Source organism: Pogona vitticeps, chromosome 1, assembly GCF_051106095.1.
Source record: "Pogona vitticeps strain Pit_001003342236 chromosome 1, PviZW2.1, whole genome shotgun sequence".
NCBI classification, from domain to species: Eukaryota; Metazoa; Chordata; class Lepidosauria; order Squamata; family Agamidae; genus Pogona; species Pogona vitticeps.
The window spans coordinates 305,264,079-305,290,071 of record NC_135783.1 but is presented as its reverse complement, the minus strand read 5'-3'; the positions used below and the strand labels follow the sequence as shown (position 1 = coordinate 305,290,071).

The window sequence follows — 25,993 nt, the reverse complement described above, 5'->3', positions numbered from 1 at the left end:
TCCAAATATTAAGTGCAGACACCATCTATGTATGAAAGAACCATGGATAGCTATTGGGTCACTCTAACTCACTGAATTTCTTTCAAGAAAATACAGGATTCTTGGAATTTTCTGAGACAATATGGAAAAGAGAGGTTACCTACCTGTAACCATGTTGATAGCAATTCAAATAAATAGACTGAAATGCTTCTGTGGTTTGCACAAAATGTCACAATCCTGTCCTGCTAATGTTTCTCTGCTGAATCAGGTAGAGTACGGCTCACAGAGGCTGACATTTGCTGTTCAAAATTTACTTATTGACATCTACACTAATGTGAAGTTTACAGTTATTTTAAGTTGATTTTAAGGGCATTTAATTAATTGGAAGCAAATTATAATAGAAAAATTCAACTCTTTAAATTAACAAGTTATGTCTACGTATTTAAAACAACATGTCAAAAGTCTGTGACAAAAGATGTTTGATTGATATGCAGGTGCATAACAAGCAAAAATGATTGATCATTGAAATTCATCGAATTGAACTGAAATTCATACTTGGTTTCATTAATTTCCTGAGACGTACAGTGATTTTAAAACAGGTTTTATGAAAATGCAGGAAATGGAGGAAAGTATACTTCTGAAAAGGAGAAGGATCCATGTTCTTCTCCCATCAGCATTAAGGATAAGCTACTCATTTCACACAGTTAGGATGTTCTCTTAAAGGGGCAGTTCAAGCAGCAGAGGTGCTTCACTTCCAAAATTTCAGATCATGGATCCTGTGTTCTCTGATAAACTGTATTCCGCTAAGATCAAGGGAAAGCATTACAATCCTCTCAATACAGTACATCATACCTCAATAACAGTCTTACTTACAACTTGTTCAGCTCAGTGAAGTGTTTTCATAAACAAGCTCAAACTCTGCATTTTCTAAAGTGAGTATCTATTCATCAGCCATTCCTGTCCATTAGAACTTTTATAATTTCCACATTTCAATGAATCTTTTCTTAGATCTCCTAGGCCTATACCTTAACCCAGTGGTCCCCAACCTTTTTAATACTAGGGACCGGTTTTCTTGAAGACCATTCTTCCAAGGACCAGTAGGGTGGGGGGGCGGTGGGCTACCGCCACCAGCGTCTGTGAATGGGGGCGTCCGTGCATGGGGGTACTTGTTATGCAGTACTGTAGTATGTTATGCATTAAGCACCATTTCCCATTGAAATGCATGGGAACAGGATTAATCCGTTCTAGCATTTCAAAAAAATACACAAAATGAATAAAATAAAAATAAACAGAGCAAGTCCCATGCTGGGACTGAGAAAAAAAAACACCACAAATCCAAAAACAAAACAGAAAAGCACAGAAAAATAACCCCCAGTCCAAACCCCACCCAGAAGAGTTTTTAAAAAGGAAAAAGCAGCATTTTACCAGTCCAAAGCCTCCTCAACCTCGTGGACTTCTATAGCTGTTGCTGAGAGGCCTCCGGCAGGTCTCCCACACTTCCACCACCGCCTGGAAAGTGAGCAGCGTTGATGGGCCCAGCGGCAGAACGTAAGAGCCCGGGAAATTCAAATGGCCTCCCCACTGGGCTCTGTCTCCAACTGCTGGGTCCGTCCGCGGGGGTGGTGGAAATAGTAGCCTTCCCCTGGTACGACTGCACTGCAAACATGCAGTTCCCGATGGACGCACATTTAGACTGGCTTTTCGGGGGTGTTGGTGGAGGTGGGGGCGGGGGGCGGAGGCTGTAATATCCTTTCCTTCCTGCCTCTCCCTGGAGAAAAGGAGCTTTCCGGGACAGAGAGCAACGGAGGGTGGGCAGCCGATGGAAGGTGCTCAGCAGGGAGGGAGGGGGACCTGCCAGCCTTAGCTCCAAGACGCAGCCTGGACGGCTGCACACCGTCCATCGGCGAGGCAAGCGGGGCTCTGGCAGTGGGAGATGCTTCTGCTTCCAGAGAAAGAGGAGGCGAGGGCTGCCAGGCAGGGCCGCCATGAGCGACGGAGTCAGCGTTGCAAGGGTGGAAATGAGGCCCCACTTCCCTCGCCGACAGACCTGTTCTTTCCAACCGGACCTCGCTCCTGCCCTTGCAGCGCTGGCTCCGTCGCTCATGGCGGCCCTGCCCAGGAGCCCTCGCCTCCTTCTTCTCCAGCAGGGGAAATAACCCCTGCCATGGGAGCCCCACTTGCCTCGCCGATTGAAAGTGCTCAGCAGGGAGGAAGGGGGCTGCCCAGGCTGCGTCTTCGAGCTAAGGCCAGCGCGCCCCCCTCCCTCCCTACTGAGCACTTTCAATTGGCGAGGCAAGCCGGGCTCCGGTGGCAGGGGATGTTTCCCCTGCCGGAGAAGGAAGAGGTGAGGGCTCCCGGGCAGGGCAACCAGGAGCAATGGAGCTGCTGCTGCAAGGGCAGGAGCGAGGCTCCGATGGAGGCTCCAGAAGGCGAGCCCCACTCGGGGGCAGCAGTGGAGGGGAAGCCGCCCTCCTGGATCCTCTTCCACAGAGGAGGAGCAGCGCCCCTTGCAGCCCAGGCCAGCCCACCTTTCCCACCCGGGAAGAGGCGGCCGCAGTCGGGCAGGAAGCAGCAGGATCGGCCGCTCGCCCTGGGTGGGGTGGCGCCGAGCACAGTGACCGGGCATTGGCGCTTCCTGGGCGGGCTGCCCACAACAGCTTCCCTGCAGCGAAAGAGCACTGGGGGACCCATTAGGATGGAAACACACCCCTCAGCCAGTTCGACACACCCCGCCGGGGAGGTGGGGGGCGGAGACTTGTCTCCGCGGCCCAGTTCCGGTAAGCCCGGGGACTGGCACTGGGCCACGGACCGGGGGTTGATGACCCCTGCCTTAACCCATTCCTCTATTTCTAACTTCCTTCTATTTCAACCCTTACTCCGATTCTCCATTGGGAGACTGAGGAGACCAAGAGAAATGATATAATTTCGCTAATGATGATTCCACTCTTGTACATCACCTATGTACAGTATACATATATGGCTTTTTCCTCCCAATGACTCCTTTTTTAATGAAATAATAGAAATAAAATAGCAGATGTTAAAATTCCTTGTTTTCTAAATCACGGAACATATGGTTTATGGAGTGTACTGTATATCTTACACCCAATCATACTTCACCTCTTTACACTCCTTCACTTAATATATAAGGCATAAACCATTTATATAATCAGGATTATTATACACGTGACAGTGTAAAAAGCTGTTTTTTTAACAATGTAGTCTTCTTGTTTCCAAATCCATAGAAGAAGATGGAATTACCTCATGCCTTAACAATTCCATTTGAAAACAAAACATAGTGCTCAGATATTTTTATAAAGATTTTGAGGAAGTTGTGTGACAAACTGAGGATGTGTTACTTTGGGGAATGTGTTATGTTTTTGATTGTGATCCAGGTTACCACTCAGTATCATCTGCCTCAACTGATGTAAGGGACAATATAAGAATCAAATATGAGCAGGGAAAAGGTGGACTTAGGCACAGGAAGGGAAACAAGCATATTTCCTTGTTGCTACTTCTCAGGCTACATCTAAAACTGCATTTTGAAGCTGTCATCAAAATAAGTGGGGTCATTTGGCCCAGAAGCACCCCATTACGGATGGTTTTTCTTGAGACTCCAATAATCCTTCAAATTCACTCTCTAGCAAATAGACTCCTACACCCAGAAGTCCATGACCTTCTTTTATTATCTTACAGTTTTGAGGAAGCTGTCATTCTCCAAGAGTTATCAAAAATCTAACAATGGACATTCTCAATCTGGAGCTTAGATTACTACAGATTACTTAGATTACTACAGCTCTTCAAAGGCCCTCTTTTAGAGCTCTGCCAGGCTGGAACAAAACATCACAACTCACCTCCTATTCACCAAGGTTTGACCACGGCAAACTTTCCATCGCTTGCAGAAATCTCGTTAACAGTCTTAGACAACTGTCAAATCACATTACTTGACTTTAATTGTACAAGGCATTGCATATCTCATGATAAATTCATTAAGTTTGGTGTTCCTTGTACTAGTTGCACTTTACTGCACTAACAGTTGAACCAATACTAGAAGAAGAGTGCAACTTCTTGCCCCTTTTCCATTGATGTAACATTAGATACAATCATTGATCAATTTTCTAATGTCTCATAGCTGACAAAGATTAATCAAGGTTCAAGTTCATGCATCTAGTAACACTTTATGTCTTTAGGCGGGCAGGCCAAGATTAAGTGAGGAGGGAGTTACTTTTAGTTTGTTCTATCTACTAAAGAGCTGGGCAAGTTGTCAATCATTAAAAATAACATTTAGCATCCCAGTAATCCTTATAAGAAAAACTAGTATTACAATCTCCATATTGTAATGGGCAACTGAGGCTGGGGAACAATGAGAGACAACTGAGGTAATGCTGAAAAGGGGGATTCTCAGCTCAGTGCTCATAATCTTAGTCATCACACTATGTGCACTGAGCAGCGGGTTGGAGTTCATGGCCTTATAGACTCCTAACTCCATTATTGTATGATTCTATGATCTTCTTAGTGACATGGAAATGATTCATAGTCCTGGGAAAGGTGCTGATTAGAAATTGAAATAAAATTCACATAGTAATCATTTCAAGAAATAATTATTATTCATTACCTGCTTTGGGCAAAGGTTTTCTACACTCCACTCTTTTTCTTCACTGAATCTGAACTGTGTGAAGGAATCTCCTAGAAATAAAATGAAACACATTTCAATAGCTTCTTTAAATAAAACAGAATGAATGAAAATTGCAGTAATGAAAATCTAAACAAATGTCAGTTGTTTTATCAACATTTCAGGGTAGGTTTAATTACAAAACACAGCTAAACCAAAACTTTAAATAAACGACTACTCAAAAAATACCATTCACACAAATATAAATTTACAAGTGATTCCAGTAGAAACTCGCTGGACCACTTTCAGATGAGGTAGAAAAAAAAATTGCTTCTTTAACAGTATATGTTCACTGCGGCATATATATATACAGAAAATTCCGTGATCATGAATCTTAAGTCTGACCACTTTTAGCCAGGCATACATCCTGAAGCTGGGCATTCTGGGTGTTTTGTGGCCTTGGACAAAAGCAGCCTTGGATTTCTCAAGAGGTCTCAAGTCTTGATTTCTTATTTACACCAGAACAAAGCAAACATTTCCCTTGCAGCTGCAACCAACAGAAAGGGGGGGGTAATCATACTGACCCACACACATGAGATTCCTGTTATCTCCAATTTAAAGCAGCAGCTACACAATGATCATAACAATGGAGAAGGAGAATAGAAGGGATATCTAAGAATAAGAATCGTTCAGTGGGTAGTACAATTCAGGCTCAAGGCCGCCTTTCTTGCTGCAGAGATTTACTCCCACAGGGATGAGTGGATCTGAGTGGATGCCTGTGCAAGACACCCCGTGTCTCACAGGCATAGGAGATTTATTTTCCCACAGTCTCCCACAGCATGACAGATTTTACAAAATATATGTGAAACTGTGTAATTCATGTGGTTGCTATAAAATAATCCATAGAAAGAAAGTCTCTTGCATCTGATGATAGTTTCTCAAGAGGTGGTATACAGTGCAAATATTATTTGGTTTAGATCCTTTTTTCTCTCTCTCCAGAAAGTAGACTGATTTGGCCAGGTTTGGAACAGAAGCCCTTTTCAGAGACAATGAAGCTTAGCGTGTCTTCCCGCTGACCTACACTGGCAAATGAACAAATGGAGACAAATTTTCAACCTTTTTGACAAAACAGTAGGACCCCCTTATCTGCGGGATTTGTATCCGCTGATTCACTTACCCATGGTCTGGAAATATTAAAAGAGAAAAAAAACTGAGAGAAAAAATATATATTTCACAGAACTGGTCACTAGAGAGAGCTGTGCCTATGAAGAATGCATAGCACAATCTCAGGCTGCTTAAAGACTCTCCTCACGCAAACGTTCTCCTGGGAGGCAGGGGTGGCAGTGGCTCCTCCTGCACACTGGCTTTCCCAGAGGTAAATAAAAAAGAAAGAAATGGGAAAAACCTCTGAACCTGTATGGAGGTTTCCTGTGGCAAGCAGCCCATGTGCCTTTCCCACTTCACTCCTTGGCCAACAGGCTGCCTCTTTGTCGGAGGGGCTCCCAGGAGGAGGAGTGACCTGGCGTGGGGTTGCTGCTCAGGGTTGGCATGTCCCTCTGGCCCTGCCCTTCCCTCTCCTCCCTGACCCTGGGCGCGGGGCTGTTCAAAAGCAGGGGCGACTTATCCTCCTCCAGTTCGCTTCCTGCCCCGCTCACCTGTGCCTTCTCAGTCTCAGGAAGGCAGGTGGGGTCGTCCTCCCCCTCTGACTTGGGGCCGTTTCTAGGCTGCAGCAGGCTGCAAGGACGCAGAGCCAGAAAGGGCCGCTTTCCCCCGACCCCTGGCAGCTCTGCCCCTTCGTCTGCTGCGTGAGGTAGGTAGAGGGATGTGGGGATGACCAGGCGACAACAGTGGTGCAGGGGTGGGGGTGGGTGGGGACAGGGATAGGCAGCCCTGGGGGCAGCCAGGAGAGTCAGGCGGCAGCCTGGGAGACAGCCCAGCCTGCCCACAAGCGAGCCGCTGGGACAGCCCCAGCCCCAGCCCCAGCCAGGGTAGCCAGGCCAGGCCTGGCCAGGCAAAAGCAACGCAACCCAAGGAGGTGGCCAAGATCAGGCCCACCAGGCACTGTGGAGGAGCTGCAGCGGGGGGGTGGTGGTGGCAGAGACCTTCCTTTGTGTTTCCTTCCCCTTCCCGTTGTGTCCCTTGGTAGGTTCCGCAGTGAACACTTCAGGAAACACTTTTACCATCTTATTATAGTGTTTGTTACAATTCAAGGTTTTCAAGGGATGCCTCTCATTGCTTTATTTTCAGAACTGGATGATATTCACAGGTACTCTTTATTATTTACAGTATTTAAAATATTTTTACCGTGTCTATCTCCTTTAAAAGGATCCGAAGTGGCTTACATTATTAAAAAGCAATATTTAAAAACTAAAAGCAGCAAGTACATAAATATTTAAAAGAATCAAACAAATACCACACTAAAAATAGTAAACAAAATCAACACCTAAACCAGTCTCAAAGCAACAAAGCAAAACAGTACATTAAAAAAAGCCTTCTGAACAGCCAATCACAGAAAGCCTGACTGAAGAGAAAGGTTCCACCTGCTTACGGAAGGACAGCAAAAATGGGGCCAGCCTGGCCTTCTGTGGGAGGAAGTTCCAAAGTCTGGGTGCCATGACAGAGAAGGCTCTTTCCTGTGTCCCCACCAGACACCTCTGTGAAGGTGATGGGGACAAGAGGAAGGCCTCTCCCGATGATCTTAACCCTTAAACAGGCTCATAAAGGGTGACACAGTCTTTGAGTTACTTGGAACCAAGCTGTTCAGGGCTTCATGGGTTAGAACCAGCAGTTTGAATTGTTCACTGATCAGCACCTGGGTGGGTGGGGATGGTGTTTATGTGATCCCTGTAACCAGCCCAAGTCAGAAATCTGGCTGCTGCATTTTGGACCCACTGAAGATTCTGAAGACTTTTCAAAGCAGAAACCATTCCAGCTATTCAGCTGGGACATAACTAGCCTAGTGTCACCATGGCTAGATGAGACTTCTCAAGGAACCGGCGCGGCTAACTCCCTAGTTTTAACTGTGCAAATGCACTCCTGGCCACTGCTGAAACCTGGGCATCCAGCTGAACCTTCAAAAGACATGCTGGCTACCAGATTCACACAGATGAAAGGAACTGTGTGCAAAACAATTCTTTAATATGCTGGGGGAAGCACTTCTGTTTTGGGAGATAATTTATAAGAACATTGCATACATGGCAGCGGTGCTTCTAAGCAAGTAACTACATACAGTATTTCAGAAAGACGAGCAAAGGCTTTTTGGATGAAGAAAGAAACAGTTTAAAGTTTTGACGAAATATTACGCACCTTTGTTTTCTACCTTGCAATTTATATTTTAAGGAAAGCTTGAAAAGGAGATGTGACAATTATTTTTAAACCACCATCTGAACTTTTTCAATTCTATGGTTGTTGAATTACTAGTACCTGAAACTTTAGGAGCAACTCTGTTTGGAAATAAACAACTACAACAGCAAGTATAATTGAATATAGGGGCAGGTGTGTGCAGACTCACATGCAAGGTAAGAGTGGGCAGGATCCCATCAAAACTCTGATTGCATCTGGGTTTGCACCATCATAGAAGCTGTATGTGAGAACCACAGACAGCGCAAAGAAACCTATTTCCAGCAGATAAAGCTCAAACATTCCAAAGCAGTCTTTCAGTTCCGGATTGTGATATTCAACCTCCAACCTACTGATAGTTTGTTCCTTGAGACAGTTAGGCACAATGAAATGGAAAAAAGAACAGAATTAAACAATAAATGAAGCCAGACCCTAGGATAATTTGTGCCTTTTAAATATAGAAAGACTGCAGTCCTCAAACTCCTTCATAGCCACCAGTATCACTGAAGGCAGCAGGAATTCTCCCAAGCATGCAGTTGGAGGATGGCAGAGCAGTAATGACAATGGAAGCAATAACTATAATTCACAGAATCACATTTAATGCAAATTAGTTTAATGAGAATGTTGGTCTCACCAATTATCTTCCAGAAACTTCTTTTAGCTTGAAAATAATTTCCTTTTATACCATGAATACTAATAAATTATTGGACAATGCCTGTGAATGCTTTCAAATTTACAATCTGCCAGTTCATAATTCCAATCAAAGCAACTAGAATCAAAACAGCATGGTTTAAAAGTGTTCAATTAAATGTTTGTAAATAGAATATTTCTCTTTATTCTCTCCCTTAAAAGGTATTGCTATCGAAATTCAATAGCATTGTAGGAAAGGCAAAGAGAAACTACATAGTAGGTCACCATGGATGCATTTAATTCCAGATATGAAGTAGCCGATATTAATCACTCATATTTTACTTTAATACTTAACACTCAGGGAAAGCAGGATGAAGCTACCTCCACTGTATCCTCACAAACCTGTGAAGTAGGTTATGTTGTATGTGAACAGCTCTAAATAATTAAATGAGTTTCACGGCTGGGTAGGAATCTGAATCCTAGGCCCCTTAGTCAAAACCTAGTCTAACCAACTAACTCACTCTCTCTATCAATTTGTCATAGTATGCTAGGCTTGTTTTCTGTAGCAATATTTTCATATACAAAGGTGAGCAAAATATTCTTGGATTATTGTTGTTGGAGGTCAAATAATGCAAGGTAGAGCATGGCATGTACTGATGCTAGGAACTGGAAAATGATGATAATTGGAGTGTTTAACAGTTGCTAGAGGAACAAGAGAAAGCTGCAGCACTAAATGCTTCAAGAAAGCTCAAGATAGGAACACCGACTAAAATACATCTTGTCAGGAATGGAAGTGGTAATTGCACAGAAAACATGATCCTAATCAGTCCAGAGACAGCACCAAATGGGTGCACAACAAACTTTCTGAGATTACAGTGCCAAAGGTCAGTGATCGAGATGGCTTTAGCATTCTAGAGGTTATTTCTGCTGTTCAGAGAACAGTGAGAATTGGAGCTTGAGAAGGGTGGGAAAGGGACTGGTGCCACACTCATCACGTGCTCAGAGGACTTAACCAACGCACAGCCAAACCCTCACTTTTCATCTCACCCTCTAGCTCTAAGACAGTGGTTCCAAACCTTGGGTTCTTAGGAGTTCTTAGATTAAAATTCCCAGAAGCCTTCACCACTAGCTGCGCTGGCCAGGCTATCTGGGAGCTGTAAGTCAATAACACCTGGATTGGGGACCACTGTACTAAGGTGAAAGAGGAGGTGGAAGCCTGGTGGCGGAAGAGAGCCAATACACGACTTCCACTTCCTTCCATCTCAGAGCCAGAAACTGTGGACAGAATCATAGAATCACTGGGAAATCTATACCTCCAAGCCTGGATCTTCTACAGCGAGCAAGGGGTTGCTTCTAACATTGTCCTCTGTACCACGAACCTGGGGCCATAAACAAGTGGAGCGATACAGTCTTGAAAATCACAAATGTATTTGCCACTCAGATGATGCACATCTAGTGGTCTGCTGTAAACCCATGTTATAGAGATTATTTACATAATTTTAGTTCTTCCAGACCATCTGCAAAAAATAATATTTGGGACTTCCCTAAAATGAAAAACATTAGCCATGAATCCTTCTACATACAATACTGAAAATAGCTAAAATGGGGTCAGATTCTGCCCATGTTTGCTTGTACTATTTTCTGTAGGCAACCTTTTTGCTAAATCAAGGATTTTTAAATTATATTTATATATATTACGCTCCACACTACTTAAATTTTCAAATATATACACACATAAAGAACAATGGTAAGTTTTAGCTATATCTGAAACAGATGTTCCCTTAACTGAAGAGACTTGAAATAAAGAGACCTTTGTGCCTGAAATGCAATTTATGTTGTGCATAAAGTACTTCTAATTTTATGCTTCCTGTTCATCTTTTAATCAAAAGGGAAAGAGAAAACTAATAGCAGATAGGAGTGAACCCAGTTCTCTTTATATATTTCACAGAGCCTCTCAGTCAAAATGAAATCAAATGAAAGAACCCAGACCCAGTTATGCTCTAGTTAGCTGAGTAAATATCAAACAGGTGGCTGCATCTACTTTTCCCTTGCAGCTTAGTAGTATCACTTAAAAGACAATATTTACATAATTGTAAATTTAAATATATTTAAATAAATTACTCAGTTTTATAGTTCTTAGATGTATGATGAATGTGTTTATCATCCATACTGTACAGAACAAAATAAACATCTTTTCAAAAAATTCTCCCCAAACCACCTGGCATGCAATATTCATAAGATGTAGCTGATCATCCAGATGGCAAGACATTTTTTAATATAACTTTTGTTCTTCTTATTGTTTCTGATTAAATACTCAGAAAGTTCAGTATGCAGACACAGATTTCCCAAGAGGAAATGCTTTACATTTTTGCAACATTTCTGCTCCCCAAACAAAATTCAGGAGAGAGAACATTTATGCTGCTTAACCCTCAAGCCTCCCTTATAGGAGCCCCTTCTTTCAATGCAGTAGAACAATGGGCAATTTTAGTTCTTTATAGCTTATACAGAAGAATTAAATCTTATTCAAGCATGCAAGAAAGCATTAACTTAAACATGTAGTAACAGGAAGCAGGCTAGTCCCACTCCACTACACCATCGTCATCATTTTTACTGTGTGAAGAGCAATAGCCTGAAAAGGACAGCCTAAATTATATATGGAAGCTTCTGTGTGACCAAAAGATCTGCAAAATCAATGGTCCGAATTGCACAGAAAAGCTTCATACGTGGAGGTATTTCATCTTCAGGCTCTCCACAGGAAGAAAGGTGAGGCAGAAGGACCGGGTAGCCTCTTCTCTCTCCTCATGCATTCAGGTTAACATGGGTCTGAAGGCCAGAAGAGGAATGTCAGTATGTATATATGGTAGGGAAGCAGATTATATATAGACAATAGAGATGGGATTTTCAGAGTTTTAATACTACAAATTCTGTAATTCTCCATTTTGGGTGTTTCACATGAGACAATTTTAGAATAGGCATCCTTCAGTCTCTAGAGACTATGGTATTGTGCTCTGTATGGAGGACTTGAAACAGCATCTAGTGTGGCTGAAAGGCCAATCTGAGACAGAGAATCCATTCCACACTGAGGACAAATACAATCTGTACCCTGTCTAGCTCCCTGATTTTGCTGCTTTCATGACTGCCTCTTTGCCTCGGCATGCTGGACAAGGGTCTCTTCAAATTGGGAGAGGCTGTGATGCACCGCCTGCCTCCAGGCTGAACGCTCAGATGTCAGGGTTTCCCATCTGTTGAGATCCATTTCCAAGGCCTTCAGATCCCGCTTGCAGAGATCCTTGTACCGCAGCTTTGGTCTCCCTCTGGGGCGATGTCCCTGCACTAATTCTCCATACAGGAGATCCTTTGGAATCCAACCATCAGCCATTCTTACAACATGCCCAAGCCAATGTAGAGGTCGCTGTTTCAGTAATGTATACATGGTAAAAATTCCAGCTCGATCTAGGACTACTCTATTTGGAACTTTATCCTGCCAGGTGATCCATTGTTCCACCTACTATGAGACAATTACATGTACATATATCTAAATATGCCTCATGTAGAAAAACAATCTAGCTAGGAAGACCTGGCATATATCTCGCTTCCTCTTCAGAAAGGAAGCGCCTAGCTAGGAGTGGGTGAGCATAATTTCTGCACAAGAAGATAGGGTGGAGATAGGCCTGTAAGTGTTCCCAGCTAGGCCAGCTAAGCCATATTAAGATGCTTGTAGTTGTAGATGTGTTCCGTAGAACACCACAACAGAGAATTATGTGATCTCTAGTCAAAAATATGCAAAAAATCCCATGCCTACTAGCCAATTAGCAGATTATCCTAGTAGGCTAGAAACACTGGAGTGGTTACAACCTCTTCCCCATACTTATACACTCAGTGGAATTATGGAAGGTTCTCACATCAGCAGGCTAATACTCTTGTCTGCTTTGTGTGTTTAGTCGTTTAGTCGTGTCCGACTCTTCGTGACCCCATGGACCAGAGCACGCCAGGCCCTCCTGTCTTCTACTGCCTCCCGGAGTTGTGTCAGGTCGCAGACACTGTCCAGCCATCTCATCCTCGGTCGTCCCCTTCTCCTCTTGCCATCACACCTTCCTAACATCAAGGTTTTTTCCAAGGACTCTTTTCTTCTCATGAGATGGCCAAAGTACTGGAGCCTCAGCTTCAGGATCTGTCCTTCAAGTGAGCATTCAGGGTTGATTTCCTTTAGAACATCAGCAGGCTAATACTCTTGTCTGCTTTACTATACATATAAGGCAGGCAACTGAAAAGATTCAATGACACATCACCATGCCATTATTTTCTTGAGTAGAAAGGACAGGAAACAAGAAACAAACAAACTTTGTACTAGGTGCAAATATCACTGTGCAGAAGAGACTGGAGAAAGAAACAGTGTTAGAATCAGGCAGTAGCACAAACTGGATTATTTATGCTGGAATATCACAATTCCACTGATATATCACAATATCACAAATTTACGTGAAGTTTATTTTCACTGATTTTATTATTTTCAAAATGTGTTTCTAAAGGAAATTCTTTTTGACTAAAGAATAAGGAAGGAAGGAAGGAAGGAAGGAAGGAAGGAAGGAAGGAAGGAAGGAAGGAAGGAAGGAAGGAAGGAAGGAAGGAAGGAAGGAAGGAAGGAAGGAAGGGGTTGAAACAGAAGCAACACTGCCAAAATTAAAAGATTGCCATATCCTTCCTTGCCCCCTTTCCTCCAAATGGTATGTACAAAGGAACAAACGTTTAATTTTCTATGGATAGACAGTTGTGTATATAAAATGCTTCTTTATCAGTTATTGTTACTCCAGAGCTAGCCATTCTTCCTAGCATCTGTTAGAATGAGTGTTAAAAATTGGCATGTAACTTGCACATGAAAGCTAGGGTTAGATGAAATTTCTTTGGTTAGCATTTTACTATGAAGTGACCTTATTTGAATTTCCTGAACCAGAATGCAATTATTTTTTACTTCTGTGGATTCTTAAATTGAGTTCTTCAGCTTAAAAAAAAACATACATCGTTTTATCTGTGCAAAACACATACAGACCATAATGCAGATTTTAACAACACACATAAATAAGGGGGGGGGGACATCTTGTGCTTAAAAAAGATTAATTTTAAAGAAAATGAAAACAGCTGGTTTATCCAATAGCAGTTAGAATTCAATTTAAACCTTTGGGTAATGTGGGCGGCATATTAAATAAATAAATAAATAAATAAATAAATAAATAAATAAATAAATAAATAAATAAATAAATAAATAAATAAATAAGTCAAGGGAGCCACTAGTCAAAAAGGTTTTGGAACCACTGCCCTATAGAGCTGTGATCCCCAACCCTTTTGGGACCATGGACCAGCTGAGTGTCTGAGGAAGGCGGGGCACCCCCCATGCGCTCTCTCTCAGGTGGTGGAGGAGCGCGAGTGGGCCAGCGTGAGTGCTCCCGCCACCCCTTTGCACATCCTCCAGAGTGCACGGGCGCCCCCACCCCTTTGTGCGGGCGCTCAGGCTGGGGGTTGATGACCTCTGCTATAGAGGATGTGAGCTAATAAAAAAGGTCACAATGAGCTAGACTTTGCATGTACTATATAGTGGTACACAGTCTTAGTTCTCAGGAAAATAGTTCCTATGTTTACATCAAGTTTTTCTCATCACTGAAATTTTCAGGACATTAATGTGACTTCAAAAGGGAATTTTAGTACGTGAAGATGTGACCTATTCGCCTGGTCTATCACAACGAATTTCAGTTACATCTAAAGTCTTATTTTACTGATGGCATCTGCAATGCTCACAGACCTATATATAAATCCTTTCTGAATAATTTATACAGATCTAGGCCCAAAATACTCAAGCAGTTTGATGTTGTGCAGCTGATGTTTCACATTTCTGCTCTATTGCCCTGCATTTTCAAAGCATGTCACTATGCCTGACATATATGCTACATCAGACTGTAAATCTCAATTTTATACCATTATCAAACACAGAAAACAACATATGGAATAAGAAGGTACTTTTTAAAAAATCATTAGAATTTGTTTAATAAAATGCTTAGTGAAACTAAATGGCAAAATACCAGTACTTCAACCTCTTGACATTTAACTGGACAAACATTTAACTGGTGAAACATTAGGAAGAACAACCTTCCGAACCATGGCCAAAGAGCCCAAAAAACCCACAACAACCAAACAAATATTAGTTTGAAACTTTATCTTTGCAAGATAGAGACGGGGCAATTTTATGTCTGAACGACACACACAATAAATGGATCTTGTATTTTTCAGTCAATTCTTTCAGAAACTGAGGATGAACCCCTAGATCCCCATGTCTTCATACAGTTCAAGCTTTGACTCTGCTCTAAAAGGGAGAGAACATTTTTGCCTTTAGCCTTTATTTTTTAATCTTATAAAATAAATAATTAGATAACAAAATGCTTTAAAAACACACACACCAGTTTTTCACGCTTCAGGTACATGTCCTCAAAATATTTTCTATCCCAGTGGTCCCCAGCCTTTTCTGAACCATGGGCTTGGGGGGGGCAGGGTCCATGCACGGGTGGTTGGGCACCCATGCGTGAGTGCATGGGGTAGGTGGGTGGGGCACCAGTGCATGGATGGGCGGGGGCACCCATGAATGCATGTGGGGAGCGTGAGTGCATGCATGGAGGTGGCATGTGGGGGGGGGGGGAGATCTGTCTCCGCAGCCTAATCCTGCCAAAGCTTTAAATAAAACCAAAGATATCTTCCAGGCTGAGAAACCTAGCAAAACCACCTCCCACTTAATACATCTTCCGTCCTGAGCCCGCAGAGCTTTACCTTGTATTCCCAACAACTTTGGTATTCTTGAGAAGTCTGATCTCTGACAGCATGAAAACAAAATCTTTAATGGAATTTAAAAAAATGACATGGAAGAACAGATTGGAGTGCATAATCAACATATATGGAATTCACTGCCACAAAATATAGCACAGACCACTGGCTTAGATAGCTTCAAAAGACAGTTATTTAAATTAATGCAGAACTGACCTGCACATATCTAATTGTAACAGCTAAGTAAAATAGGCAGAGAAATTATACCACTGAACATTTGTGGACCAGGAAATGTTGCTTTAGCCTTTATACAACAGTGGCCCACAATCCAAGCAGCTGCAGACCACAGGCCATCAGTGCTTTATGTCACTGGTTCTCAACCTTGGGTTACTCAGGAGTTTTGGACTGCAACTCCCAGAAGCCTTCGCCACCAACTGTGCTGGCTGGGGTTTCTGGGAGTTGCAGTTCAAAAACATCCGAGTAACAAAGGTTAAGAACCACTGCTTTATGTCCTACTTACTGGCTTTCCAGAAACACTTGCTAGAGCAGGGATCCCAAACCTTTTTCACCCTCCCTACCGGCTGGGAAAGGCAAGGCACCCCTTGTGCTCGTACGCATGTGCAAATGAGTGCACTCTCTCGCATGCGAATGAGCGCGAGTGTGCATGTGCAAATTGCCTGTTAAAATGCTGCTTTAACTAGGAAAGCGAGTGTGTGCTTAGAAGTACATAATATATTATTATGACCAGAATTAGCAGAGCTAACTGTTTACTTCTACTCTGGAGTTGTTAAACCTATGGTATTTGACACAGAATGCTACAAAAAGTTTCAAAGTCAGTAACTCCACTCAAAAATTCTTTTCCCAAAATGATCACAACCGGGTAGCTTTAACCTTAGGTACTGATGAAACATAATACAGAAATGATCTATTACTAGAAAGGTAATCTGCTTTGGGATGATAACAGGCTTCACTGTAGAAGGAAATACTATACAGGAGAACATATGGTTTTTGTCATACTCCGAAAATGAGGGAACTGTGATTTCTGTTACACTCCTCTGAACATGTGTCTCTTACAATTATCCTCATAAGGAAACTTCCATTGAAAAAGAATTCTGAGCAGCTGCAATGCTGCCATCCTTACAAAATGTAACAGTGAGGGAATCCTATTCAGCAATGTTAAAATGCTATAGAGACATAGGAGATCTGTTTGAGGAAGCAATGGTAGATAAAACAGGCATGGGACTGGAACCCCTCAGCTTGTCCAAAAAAACCTAGTGTTTTTATGCTTAGTAAATTCAGAGGCATTTGCTACAGGACTATAGACTTGTCAAATATTTCTGCACTGGTGTTCTTTAATGGTTTTCCAAATTCTGGCCAAGAAAAAGGGAAAGAGAAAGAGGTGTGTGTGTGTGTGGGGGGGGGAGGGAATAGAGAGAGATAGAAACACAAGGAAGTACTTTTTAAAAAGTCCTGTCAGGTTTTGCTGAAGAATTCCCAATTCAGATTGTCTGGAACAAAAGTGGAAATTGTCATACACCTGTGAGGGGACATGAAATGACAGCTCTGGGGACATCACGAGGCTGCATCTGAGATATCCTGGTAGCGGAGAATCTGGTTATAAAAACAGCTGCCAATTTTTAGCTAGGAATGCTAACAGTCTGGGGCACAGTTTTATTTATCTGTATGCCTAAGTCTGAAAGGCTGGACAACTTTCTGTATTTTGAATTGCGTAAGATTCAGGTTTACAACAGTTATTACAGAAGCGTGTAATCATACCCAGTGGCCCTCAAAAAGTATCTCCAGTGAGGAGACACATGGGTTTGCAGAACATACACTAATAAGAGAAAAGTGGAAATGGAAATTATGTGAAAACGTCTACAATACATTATGCTCCACAGAGATATGCTGAATGCACATACCTTCAACTCCACTGAGATGCAGCAGAAATCATGGTTGTGTGAGATATTACTTTGAGATCAGATGGGATTATATTTGTATTATCATTTCAGTTTCTGAAGTGACATCTGAAGATAACATCTCCTAACTGGTGACCTTAGATATAACACCAAAACACCAGAAATAAAACCAAACTTCTAATGCACAGTGGAAGTCATAGAGAAAAAATGAATCTCAATTAAAAGGTCCCCATATCCTACAGCAATAGGACACACGGAAACTACATATGGTATCCATGCTTCCAGCAATTTAAGAAAGTAATTGAAATGTAATTTGTTTTATGATATATACTGTATTTTTCCGTGTATAAGATGGCACCTTGTCCCAAAATAGTAACTGCAAAAATTTATTGTCATCTTATACATGGAAGTAAGCTGAAGCAGCAGCTGGAGGCAGAGGTGGGGGCGAAGGAGCAGCTGTGCTCAGACGGCCCTTGCGGCTGCCCATTGACTGCAGCTGCCTGATTGCCTCCTCCAGTGCCCCTCGTGGGGCTCATCTCAAACTCATGCCTTTGCCTTGTCCCCTGACCGAAGGGAGCTCACGAATGGCACTGGAAGAGGCAATTGGGCATTCACAGCAGCAGGATGCAGAGGTGAAGGAGCATCTGCGCTCAGCCGCCCATCACAGCTGCCCATTGACTGCAGCTGTGGTTGGCCAATTGCCTCCTCCAGCGGGGTTGTCTTATACATTGGGGGTCTTATACATGGAAAAATATGTTAGTTCAGAGTTCACGTTGTTTGTTTACCACAAATTGGGGGGCGGGAAGAGAAAACATATGATTGCTATTTCAATAATATAATTCAGTTTCAATTTTTCTTAAAGTGTCAGGTATAGAGAAGGGAATAATCCTTTGTAAAATTAGACACATTTGCTTTCTTTACAAATATTATCGTATCAAAATGAAAGCATCTAAGCTTATTGGCATAATCAGCCTTTATTTCTATCTTCCAGGCAAACATGTCAGAATAACAAGCAGAACAAGTTAAATTGCAAGTCATTGTCTGCCTGAGCACAAAGGAAGACATTTCCTTTCACCTACACAAGAGGTGGTTCAGGTTCTGCAATCTTTAACAGCATTCAAGTGACCTTTTCTCAGTCTGTAATGAAATAGCATAGTGAACCCATGAAAGCCAAATATTCAGAAAGATTACTTCCAAAACAATAGTAAAGCCACAATTAGCAATTTTGGTGTGTGGAGGAAGCAACATGACATGTTAACTCAAATCAACAGATTTGTTGCTCCTCACCCCAGAAAGGTGCAGCCCTGCATCAGCTCTGCAACCAACATGCAGAAGGAGAAAGCAGTGCAGCTATGGAAAGAGGAAGGAAAAAGTCAGAAGGGTAGAGGAGGAAGATGCATGATAAGGTTCATGATGGTCAGTGGGATTATATTGAGAGAGAGAACACAATGCCATAAGAATAATGCCACATCGTAGATTTTCAACATTTTTGACGGCTGAAGGAATGTACAGTGGTGCCCCGCATGACGACACAGTGGACCCTCGACTTGCAGACAGCTCGACTTACAGTCTTTTCGAGTTACAGACTTCTCTGGCTGCAAAATTTAGGTTCGACTTGCAGCCGCAGAATCAACTTACAGACCAAAAAAAAAAAAAAAACCAAAATGGAACAAAAATAAAATAAAAACGGCTGGTTACGGATTAATCGGTTTTCAATGCATTGTAGGTCAATGGAGATTCGACCTACAGACTTTTCGACCTGCAGCCACCATTCCAATACGGATTAATTCCGTAAGTAGAGGGTCCACTGTAATCCGTTCTGTCAAAATCGCTGTACAGTGAAATCGTCATCATGCGAAAAAAAACCATTGGAATGCACTGAAAACCGGTTAATGAGTTTCAATGGGGAAATACCTCATCGTCCAGTGAAGATCGCCCATAGAGAACCACCGATCAGCTGTTTAAAATAGCTGTTTTCCGAAGCTTCTGTCCGGAAAACAGCCATTTTGCGAAGGGAGGGAAGCCATTTGGCGAAGGGAAGCCATTTTGTGGAGCCGGAATAAACATCGTTTTGTGAACAAACAGTTTGCGAGGCAAAGACCTAATCAACGTAAAGTGAACAAACCCATAGGAACCATAGTTTTGCGATCGCAATAGCGATCACAAAAAAGTCATTGTCAAGCAATTTCGTCATCATGCGGGGTTGTCATAACGCGGGGCACCACTGTATGTGCAGCCCCCCTGCACAGACACCAGCACGCACCCCCCAGGCACACACAGGCTGAAGGAAATGGGCCAGATAAAATGGAAAGGCAGGCTGGATGTGGCCTACGGACTGTAGTTTGGGGACCCCTGCTCTATATAAAAGTATTAGATCCAGTGCTAGTTGTAGTCTATGCTCTATCCTCATTTCAGCAATTACATGCAAGGAATATCCACCCCAGTATGTTTTATTTTGTAGCTCTATTAGCAGCTGTTATTAAATACCTCATTTAATTCATTATTAATGCACTACAACAGGAATAGGCAACTTCAGCAGGACCAAGGACTCTTTTTTTCAGATCAGTTGACTGTACAGGAGGACAATTCTGCAGCATATGTGGACCAAGTGGGCATGGCAAAAATTGCTAATGAATGGGACTACTTGTTATTTTCTTTACAAAATACAGATAGGCAAAATTAATTTTGAACTGATAAATAAATGAATGAATAAATGATTGTGTTATTTTATGAATCATTCTTTAATTAAATGCCATTCATTTTATGTAAATCAAGTTTATCCTTCAGATAAAATTCATTCAGTGATTTATTTATTCATTTAATTATTTAATATTCAGATTGTACTTATTTTAATAAGGTCATGTGAAGCACAGGCTAGTGGTAGCAGTGGCAGCAGTACAGAACCTGTGGCTTCTCCATACCTGCCTGTGGCAAATCACACAGACATGTATGGAGAAAAACAAACTGTCTTGATGGATATTCCTCAATGGTGCAAAGAAAGAAAGAAAGAAAGAAAGAAAGAAAGAAAGAAAGAAAGAAAGAAAGAAAGAAAGAAAGAAAGAAAGAAAGAAAGAAAGAAAGAAAGAAAGAAAGAAGATGGGTGGTTCTAATGATGGTAGACTGTGATGCTGACTATCATTGAAATGTGCTCGAATTCAATTTTTTGAGGGAACCATAATTTGTCCATCCCTGCACTTTTGTGGGTTTTGGAGAGGGGCTTGGTTACCAGGTTCACAGACCCCAGAAGCCCACTCATGAACAATGCTAGTTATTCAAAGGGTACAACTTTTACTTTCTTGTTTTAGGTGCATATATTTATTTATTTACTGTACTGTATATAGAAAACACCTCAATTCATATAAAAATTCTTTACAAGTACTAAATAAGCTTCTTTTCCTTGCAATCTATTATTGCAATATTCAAAATGTATTCTAGTCAGTTTTTATGAAACTGTGTTTTTTTTCCGATTATGCATTTTTCTATCCTTCTGAGGTCAAGGATTCCTATCAAGGATTAATATTGTTTATTTTGTTACATATCCATTATTTTCTTTTGCACCATCTAGTAGTTACTGAAAAATACATGCAAGGCCAATAGAGACAAAACAGGAATGATCTTCAAGTTCCGTACTTTCAAAATCTCTCTCCGATTATCACAGGTAGGTTGACTGAAGTTAACAATATATTTCCACAATCTTTTTACAGAAGGTATTATTGCTTTCTTGTATAGTTGAACCCCTAATCTATTATGAGGGTTTCTGTATACTACAGTATCCAGAAAAGGGATATTCTGCATATCTGTCCATAATGACTGGCCAGAAGTGTCCACTGACAGAAGTGCTCAATCGAGGATCTCTCTGTATATATAATAAAGATGTTGTCAATGTAATCATAATACATGTCAATATTATTACAAAAGGGGTTATCTGTGGTGTTTAACAGATACAGCGGTGCCTCGCATATCAATCGCTCCGCATAGTGAAGAAATCGCTTTGCTACGCTGTTTTTGCGATCGCAAAAGCGATCGCTTTGTGATGGCCCCTATGGGGAAAATTCGCTTTGCGATGATTGCAGGGAAGCGATCATCGCAAAGCCCCCATTTTCGCACAGCTGATCAGCAGTTCCAAAATGGCCGCCCGCTGTTTTGCTTCACTTTAGAGGCACCGAAAATGGCCACCGCAATGGAGGATTTTCGCTTAAGGTGAGTTTTTGAGCCCACAGGAATGCATTGAAGGCGTTTCAATGCATTTCTATGGGCTTTTTAAAATCGCTTAGCGACGAAATCACTTAGCAGCAATTTTTGCTGCACGGATTAACGTCGCTAAGCGAGGCACCACTGTAATTGTGTTCCCAGCTGTCCATATATAGCTTAGCCACTGAGGGGGCAAAAGAGCTTCCAAAGGCAACTACCGAAATCTAAAGGTAAAAAGATTGGTCAAATCTGAATTCTTTTTCATAATTATGTCTATAAGGTCCAGAAGAAAATTGGTGAAAGGCTCCTTGCATGGTCGGGAGTCCAAAGTCTGTAATAAAACTAGACGGGCCTCATAATGTGGAATATTCGTATAGAGAGAGGTGGCATCAATCATAGTCATCTGGTATATACACATTGATTTTGCAGACTCAATGCGCATTATATCTGTAGACAGTGATGGCCGCCACCTATACAGGGTCTCTTACAGTAGTCTTTTATACAGTCTGCTACCTGATCATTTTTATCTGGGAATGACAAGTGACATTCTATATGTGAAGCCATGTACTACCACTGAGCGGTGGTTCCTCACAGTCTGCGTCCTGGGCTGCTATATAGTACCCCACTTCTAATGAAGAAAATTTAGGAAATCAGTTTGCAATATGGTAAGGGCTCCTGCAATTCAAAGAAATGTAGTCAACATTTTCACAGGATATATTTGCATTTCAACATCTTTAGAAACACCTTGAATGAGGGAGTGGAGGGATGCACATCAAATTCCTGGATGATAACAAACTAGGATGAATAGCTGATACTTCAGAAGACAGAATCTGAATTCAAAACAACTTAAATACACTGGTGAAGTGAGTCAAAACAGGCTAAATGAGTTTCAGCACACACAAAAATGAACATTTAGGCAGAGAAAACGAGATGCACAGAAATAAGAAGGGCAACAGTTGGCTTGGAAACAGTACATGTGAAAAGGCTCTGAAGCTCTTAGTAGATCACAAGCTAGATGTGAGTCAACAGCGAAATGTGGTAGCTAAAAAGGAAAAAGCAATACAAGGCTGCATGATGGGAAGTATAATATCCAGATCAAGGGAACTAACTGTTACATACTATCAAATCACCTCCAACTCATGATGACCCTATGAATGACAGGTCTCCAAAATGTCCTGTCCTCAACAGCCCTGTTCAGCTCCTGTAAACTCAAGCCTGTGTGAATCAATCCATCTCATGTCTGGTCTTCCTCTTTTTTTGCTGCCTTCAAACTTTCCCAGCATTATAGTGTTTTCCAGATAATCTTGCCTCATGATGTGCCCAAAGTAGGACAGCCTCAGAGTCATAATTTTTGCCTCCAGAGATAGTTCAAACTTGATTTGCTCTAGGATGTACTGTTTATCTTTCTAGAAGTCCAGGGTATCCACAAACCTCTCCCCCAGCACCACATTTCAAACATTTTTTTCATATCAGCTTTATTGACTGTCCAGCTTTCATACCCATACACAGTGATCAGGAACACAAGAGTGTGGGTGATCTTGGCCAGAAGTTGAGAATGATTCCTGACTGTGCCTCCTGGACAGGGGCTGGACTCAATCATCAATTGGGTTCCTTTCAGATGTGCAATTCTAAGATGATGATGATTCTAATCAACAGTTCTGGTTTACAGTCAACTTGAGTTTAGTAAAAGCAAAAAGCAAAGCATTGCTGTTTATATACCACCCATAGGGTGGCTTAAAGCACTCTCTGGGCAGTTTACAAGTTAATTATGCAAGCTACACATTGCCTCCTAGATATTCATTTTAGCAACCTTGGAAGGATGGAAGGTTGAGTGAACTTAGGATTGAATCCTGGGTCATGAGCACAGTTTTGGCTGCAATACAGTTTAACCACTGCAACATGCGACTCCTTAAATATGTTCCTTATGTGGACTTCAAATTCATCAGGAATTTTGTTTAAATTATATTTTAGCACTATAATTCTATGAGTGTCCTTTTTTAGCTTTAATTTAATGCTGGATATCAACAATTCCAATGCTCAGTACCAGAATCTGTTCCCAGTTTTTTATTGGCAGAGAGAATACATCTTTTTCATGTCCTGCTTCCAATTATGTAGTCTACTGATTTCTATATTGACCATCTGATGATGTCTATGTGTATAGCTGTCTGCTGGGCTGCTTATGATACATAGATAGTTGAGTTTACAGAACTCTTTGAGTGGTTCTCCTGCTTCATTTCTGACCCTTAGACCAAAATTTCCAACAGCATTTGGTTCTGCTTTGTTCCTTACTTTTGTATTCCAGTCACTACAATTATGAGCATGTCTTGCTTTAACATGTGATCAGTTTCCTCTTGAAGGCCCGCTAAAAGCTTTCAGTTTCATCTTGTTCAGTGTCAGTAGTTGGAGAACAGACCTGAATGATAGTTATGTTGATAGGTTTTCCATGAAATCTGATGGATATTATTCAATCTGACCTTGTATTATAGCCTCTAATTCCTTGTGCTACCTCTTGCCTCAATATTAGAGCCACTCCACTTATTCTGGATTTGTCATTTCCAGAACAAAGCACTTTGTATTTGTCTGACTGAAAATATCCCGTTCCAATTCACTTTAGTTCACTGACACCAAACACTGCAATGTTTCTTCATTCCATTTTTTATGGTTTCCAGTTTCCCTTAATTCATACTTCTCACATTCCATTTTCCAAAGGTAAGTTTTGTGCAGAATTGGACTTTCTTTTCATTTCTGTGCACATTAGCTACTAGATGTCCTTTTGGTTTTAATCTAGTTGTATCATTAGTAACAAAGTTTGTCTTTGGCTCTTCCCAGGAGCTAATTGAATGCTTTCTGACCTGGGAGTCTCATCTTACAGTACTATCTCTCATTTCATTAGGACTGCGCTATCATAGGGCTTTCATGGTAAGGGAAGTTCAGCAGGGGTTTTGCACCTTTTGCACAGTACTAACAAATGTTCTCTTGAGTGTCATCACTGTTTCCTCCTCTGCCTGTGTCATCTTCAGGTACTGCTGCTGCCAAGTAGCTGTCTTGAAGAAGGTGGATGCACCTTAAGCCATGGTCACACCAACAAAATGTTTTCCAGTGCTGCCACTGTGGTTTCACAATTTATATTTGCGGTCACATGACACACAGCCATTAGCAAATCATTTACCCAGCAAGCATGCTAACTGTGGATCATTTCCTGCTCAGCCAGAGAACTCTATTTTTGTTGCTGTAGATCTTTTTAAAAAAATTGTTGTGTTGCTGCATGTGTGAACAATCTTATCACAACTTTTTTGAACTACTGTCACTGTTCATGTCCTTTCAAAATGTTTTTTGAAATTTTCCCACAGCTTTTGTGTCAATGTGTCAGTTAATTTCTGTCAAATAAATAAATAAAATAAACAGTCTCAACAAGAAGTTCTGGACACTTATTGAATTGGGGGAAAAATGACCAAAAAACACATTGGGATGCATATCCTAGAATAAATGTCCTGTGACCTCAAAGCAGGACAGCAACATGATTAGAAGTCACATAAGGATGGCCCCTTCCCTGTTATCCTTCTGAAAAAAGCTAAAGACCTATATCTTCAGGCAGGCTTTTAACAATTACAGTACAACTGAATCCCTGAATAAATAATTTCAGCGAATAACTTTAATCTTTTCTATGTTTTAATGTTTTAATAGTTTAATTTAATTTTTAAATCATATATTGTTTAATTTATCTTTTAATATTTAACTTACCGTATTTTTCCGTGTATAAAACAAAACCTTTTCCTTAAATAATTAGACAAAAAAATGAGGGTCATTTATACACGGAAAGCAGCCACTTTGCCCTGCGTTTTGCGAAGCCACGGGGCTTAGCAAAAAGGAAAAGAAGGCTCCCTTCGAGTAAAGCAGCTGTGAAAGGGCTGCACAATTGCAGCCCTTTGATCCTGAAGCCCTTCCATGGCTGCTTTATCCACTTCCTAAGCCCCATGGGGCTTCTGGAGTGGGTAATGCAGCCGTGAAAGAGCTGCATGATTGCAGCCCTTTGATCCTGAAGCCCTTCCATGGCTGCTTCAGGATCAAAGGACTGCAATCGTGCAGCCATTTAACCATGTTAAATTGTAGATCCAAGAAGGGAAAGGGACATAATAGTACCACTCTATTCTGCCTTGGCCAAACCCCAACTGGAATGCTGTGTCCAGTTCTGGGCACCACCATTTAAGAAAGAGGCTGATAAGCTGTAACTTGGGCACAGGAGAGCAACCAGAATGGTAAAAGATTGGGAAACGAATAGCTGAAGAAGTTGTGTATATTTTGCTTTGAAAAGACTGAGGGGCAATATGAAAACCATATTCAAATACCGTATGTAAAGGGCTGTCACACAGAAGATGGAGCAAGTTTATTTTCTGTATCTCAAGGGTGGAAACCAAAGTAATGGATTCAAATTATGAGAAAGGAGATTTTGCCTAAACACTAGTGGGGTGTTATTGAAAGAAAGAGCTGTTCAGCAGCGGAATGGACTGCCTCCGTGTATGATGGA

At 41.6% G+C, this 25,993-nt stretch overlaps 1 protein-coding gene and 1 long non-coding RNA gene across 3 annotated transcripts in view; one reads left to right on the top strand and one right to left on the bottom strand.

Moving 5' to 3' along the window:
- AVEN (apoptosis and caspase activation inhibitor) overlaps positions 1-25,993 on the bottom strand; it is a 131,763-nt gene that overhangs the window by 8,666 nt on the left and 97,104 nt on the right. For both annotated transcript variants that reach the window (XR_013544286.1, XM_020795759.3), the window contains exon 3: positions 4,592-4,662. Coding sequence is in view for 1 of the 2 variants with exons in the window: in XM_020795759.3 (XP_020651418.2) it covers positions 4,592-4,662 (71 nt within the window). In the remaining variant the exon portion in view is untranslated. The remainder of the gene's footprint in view (positions 1-4,591; positions 4,663-25,993) is intronic.
- Positions 13,149-24,625, top strand: LOC144588647 (uncharacterized). Its single transcript, XR_013544290.1, has 4 exons — positions 13,149-13,281; positions 20,843-20,935; positions 24,298-24,387; positions 24,489-24,625. It is a non-coding gene; the product is annotated as an uncharacterized LOC144588647 (long non-coding RNA).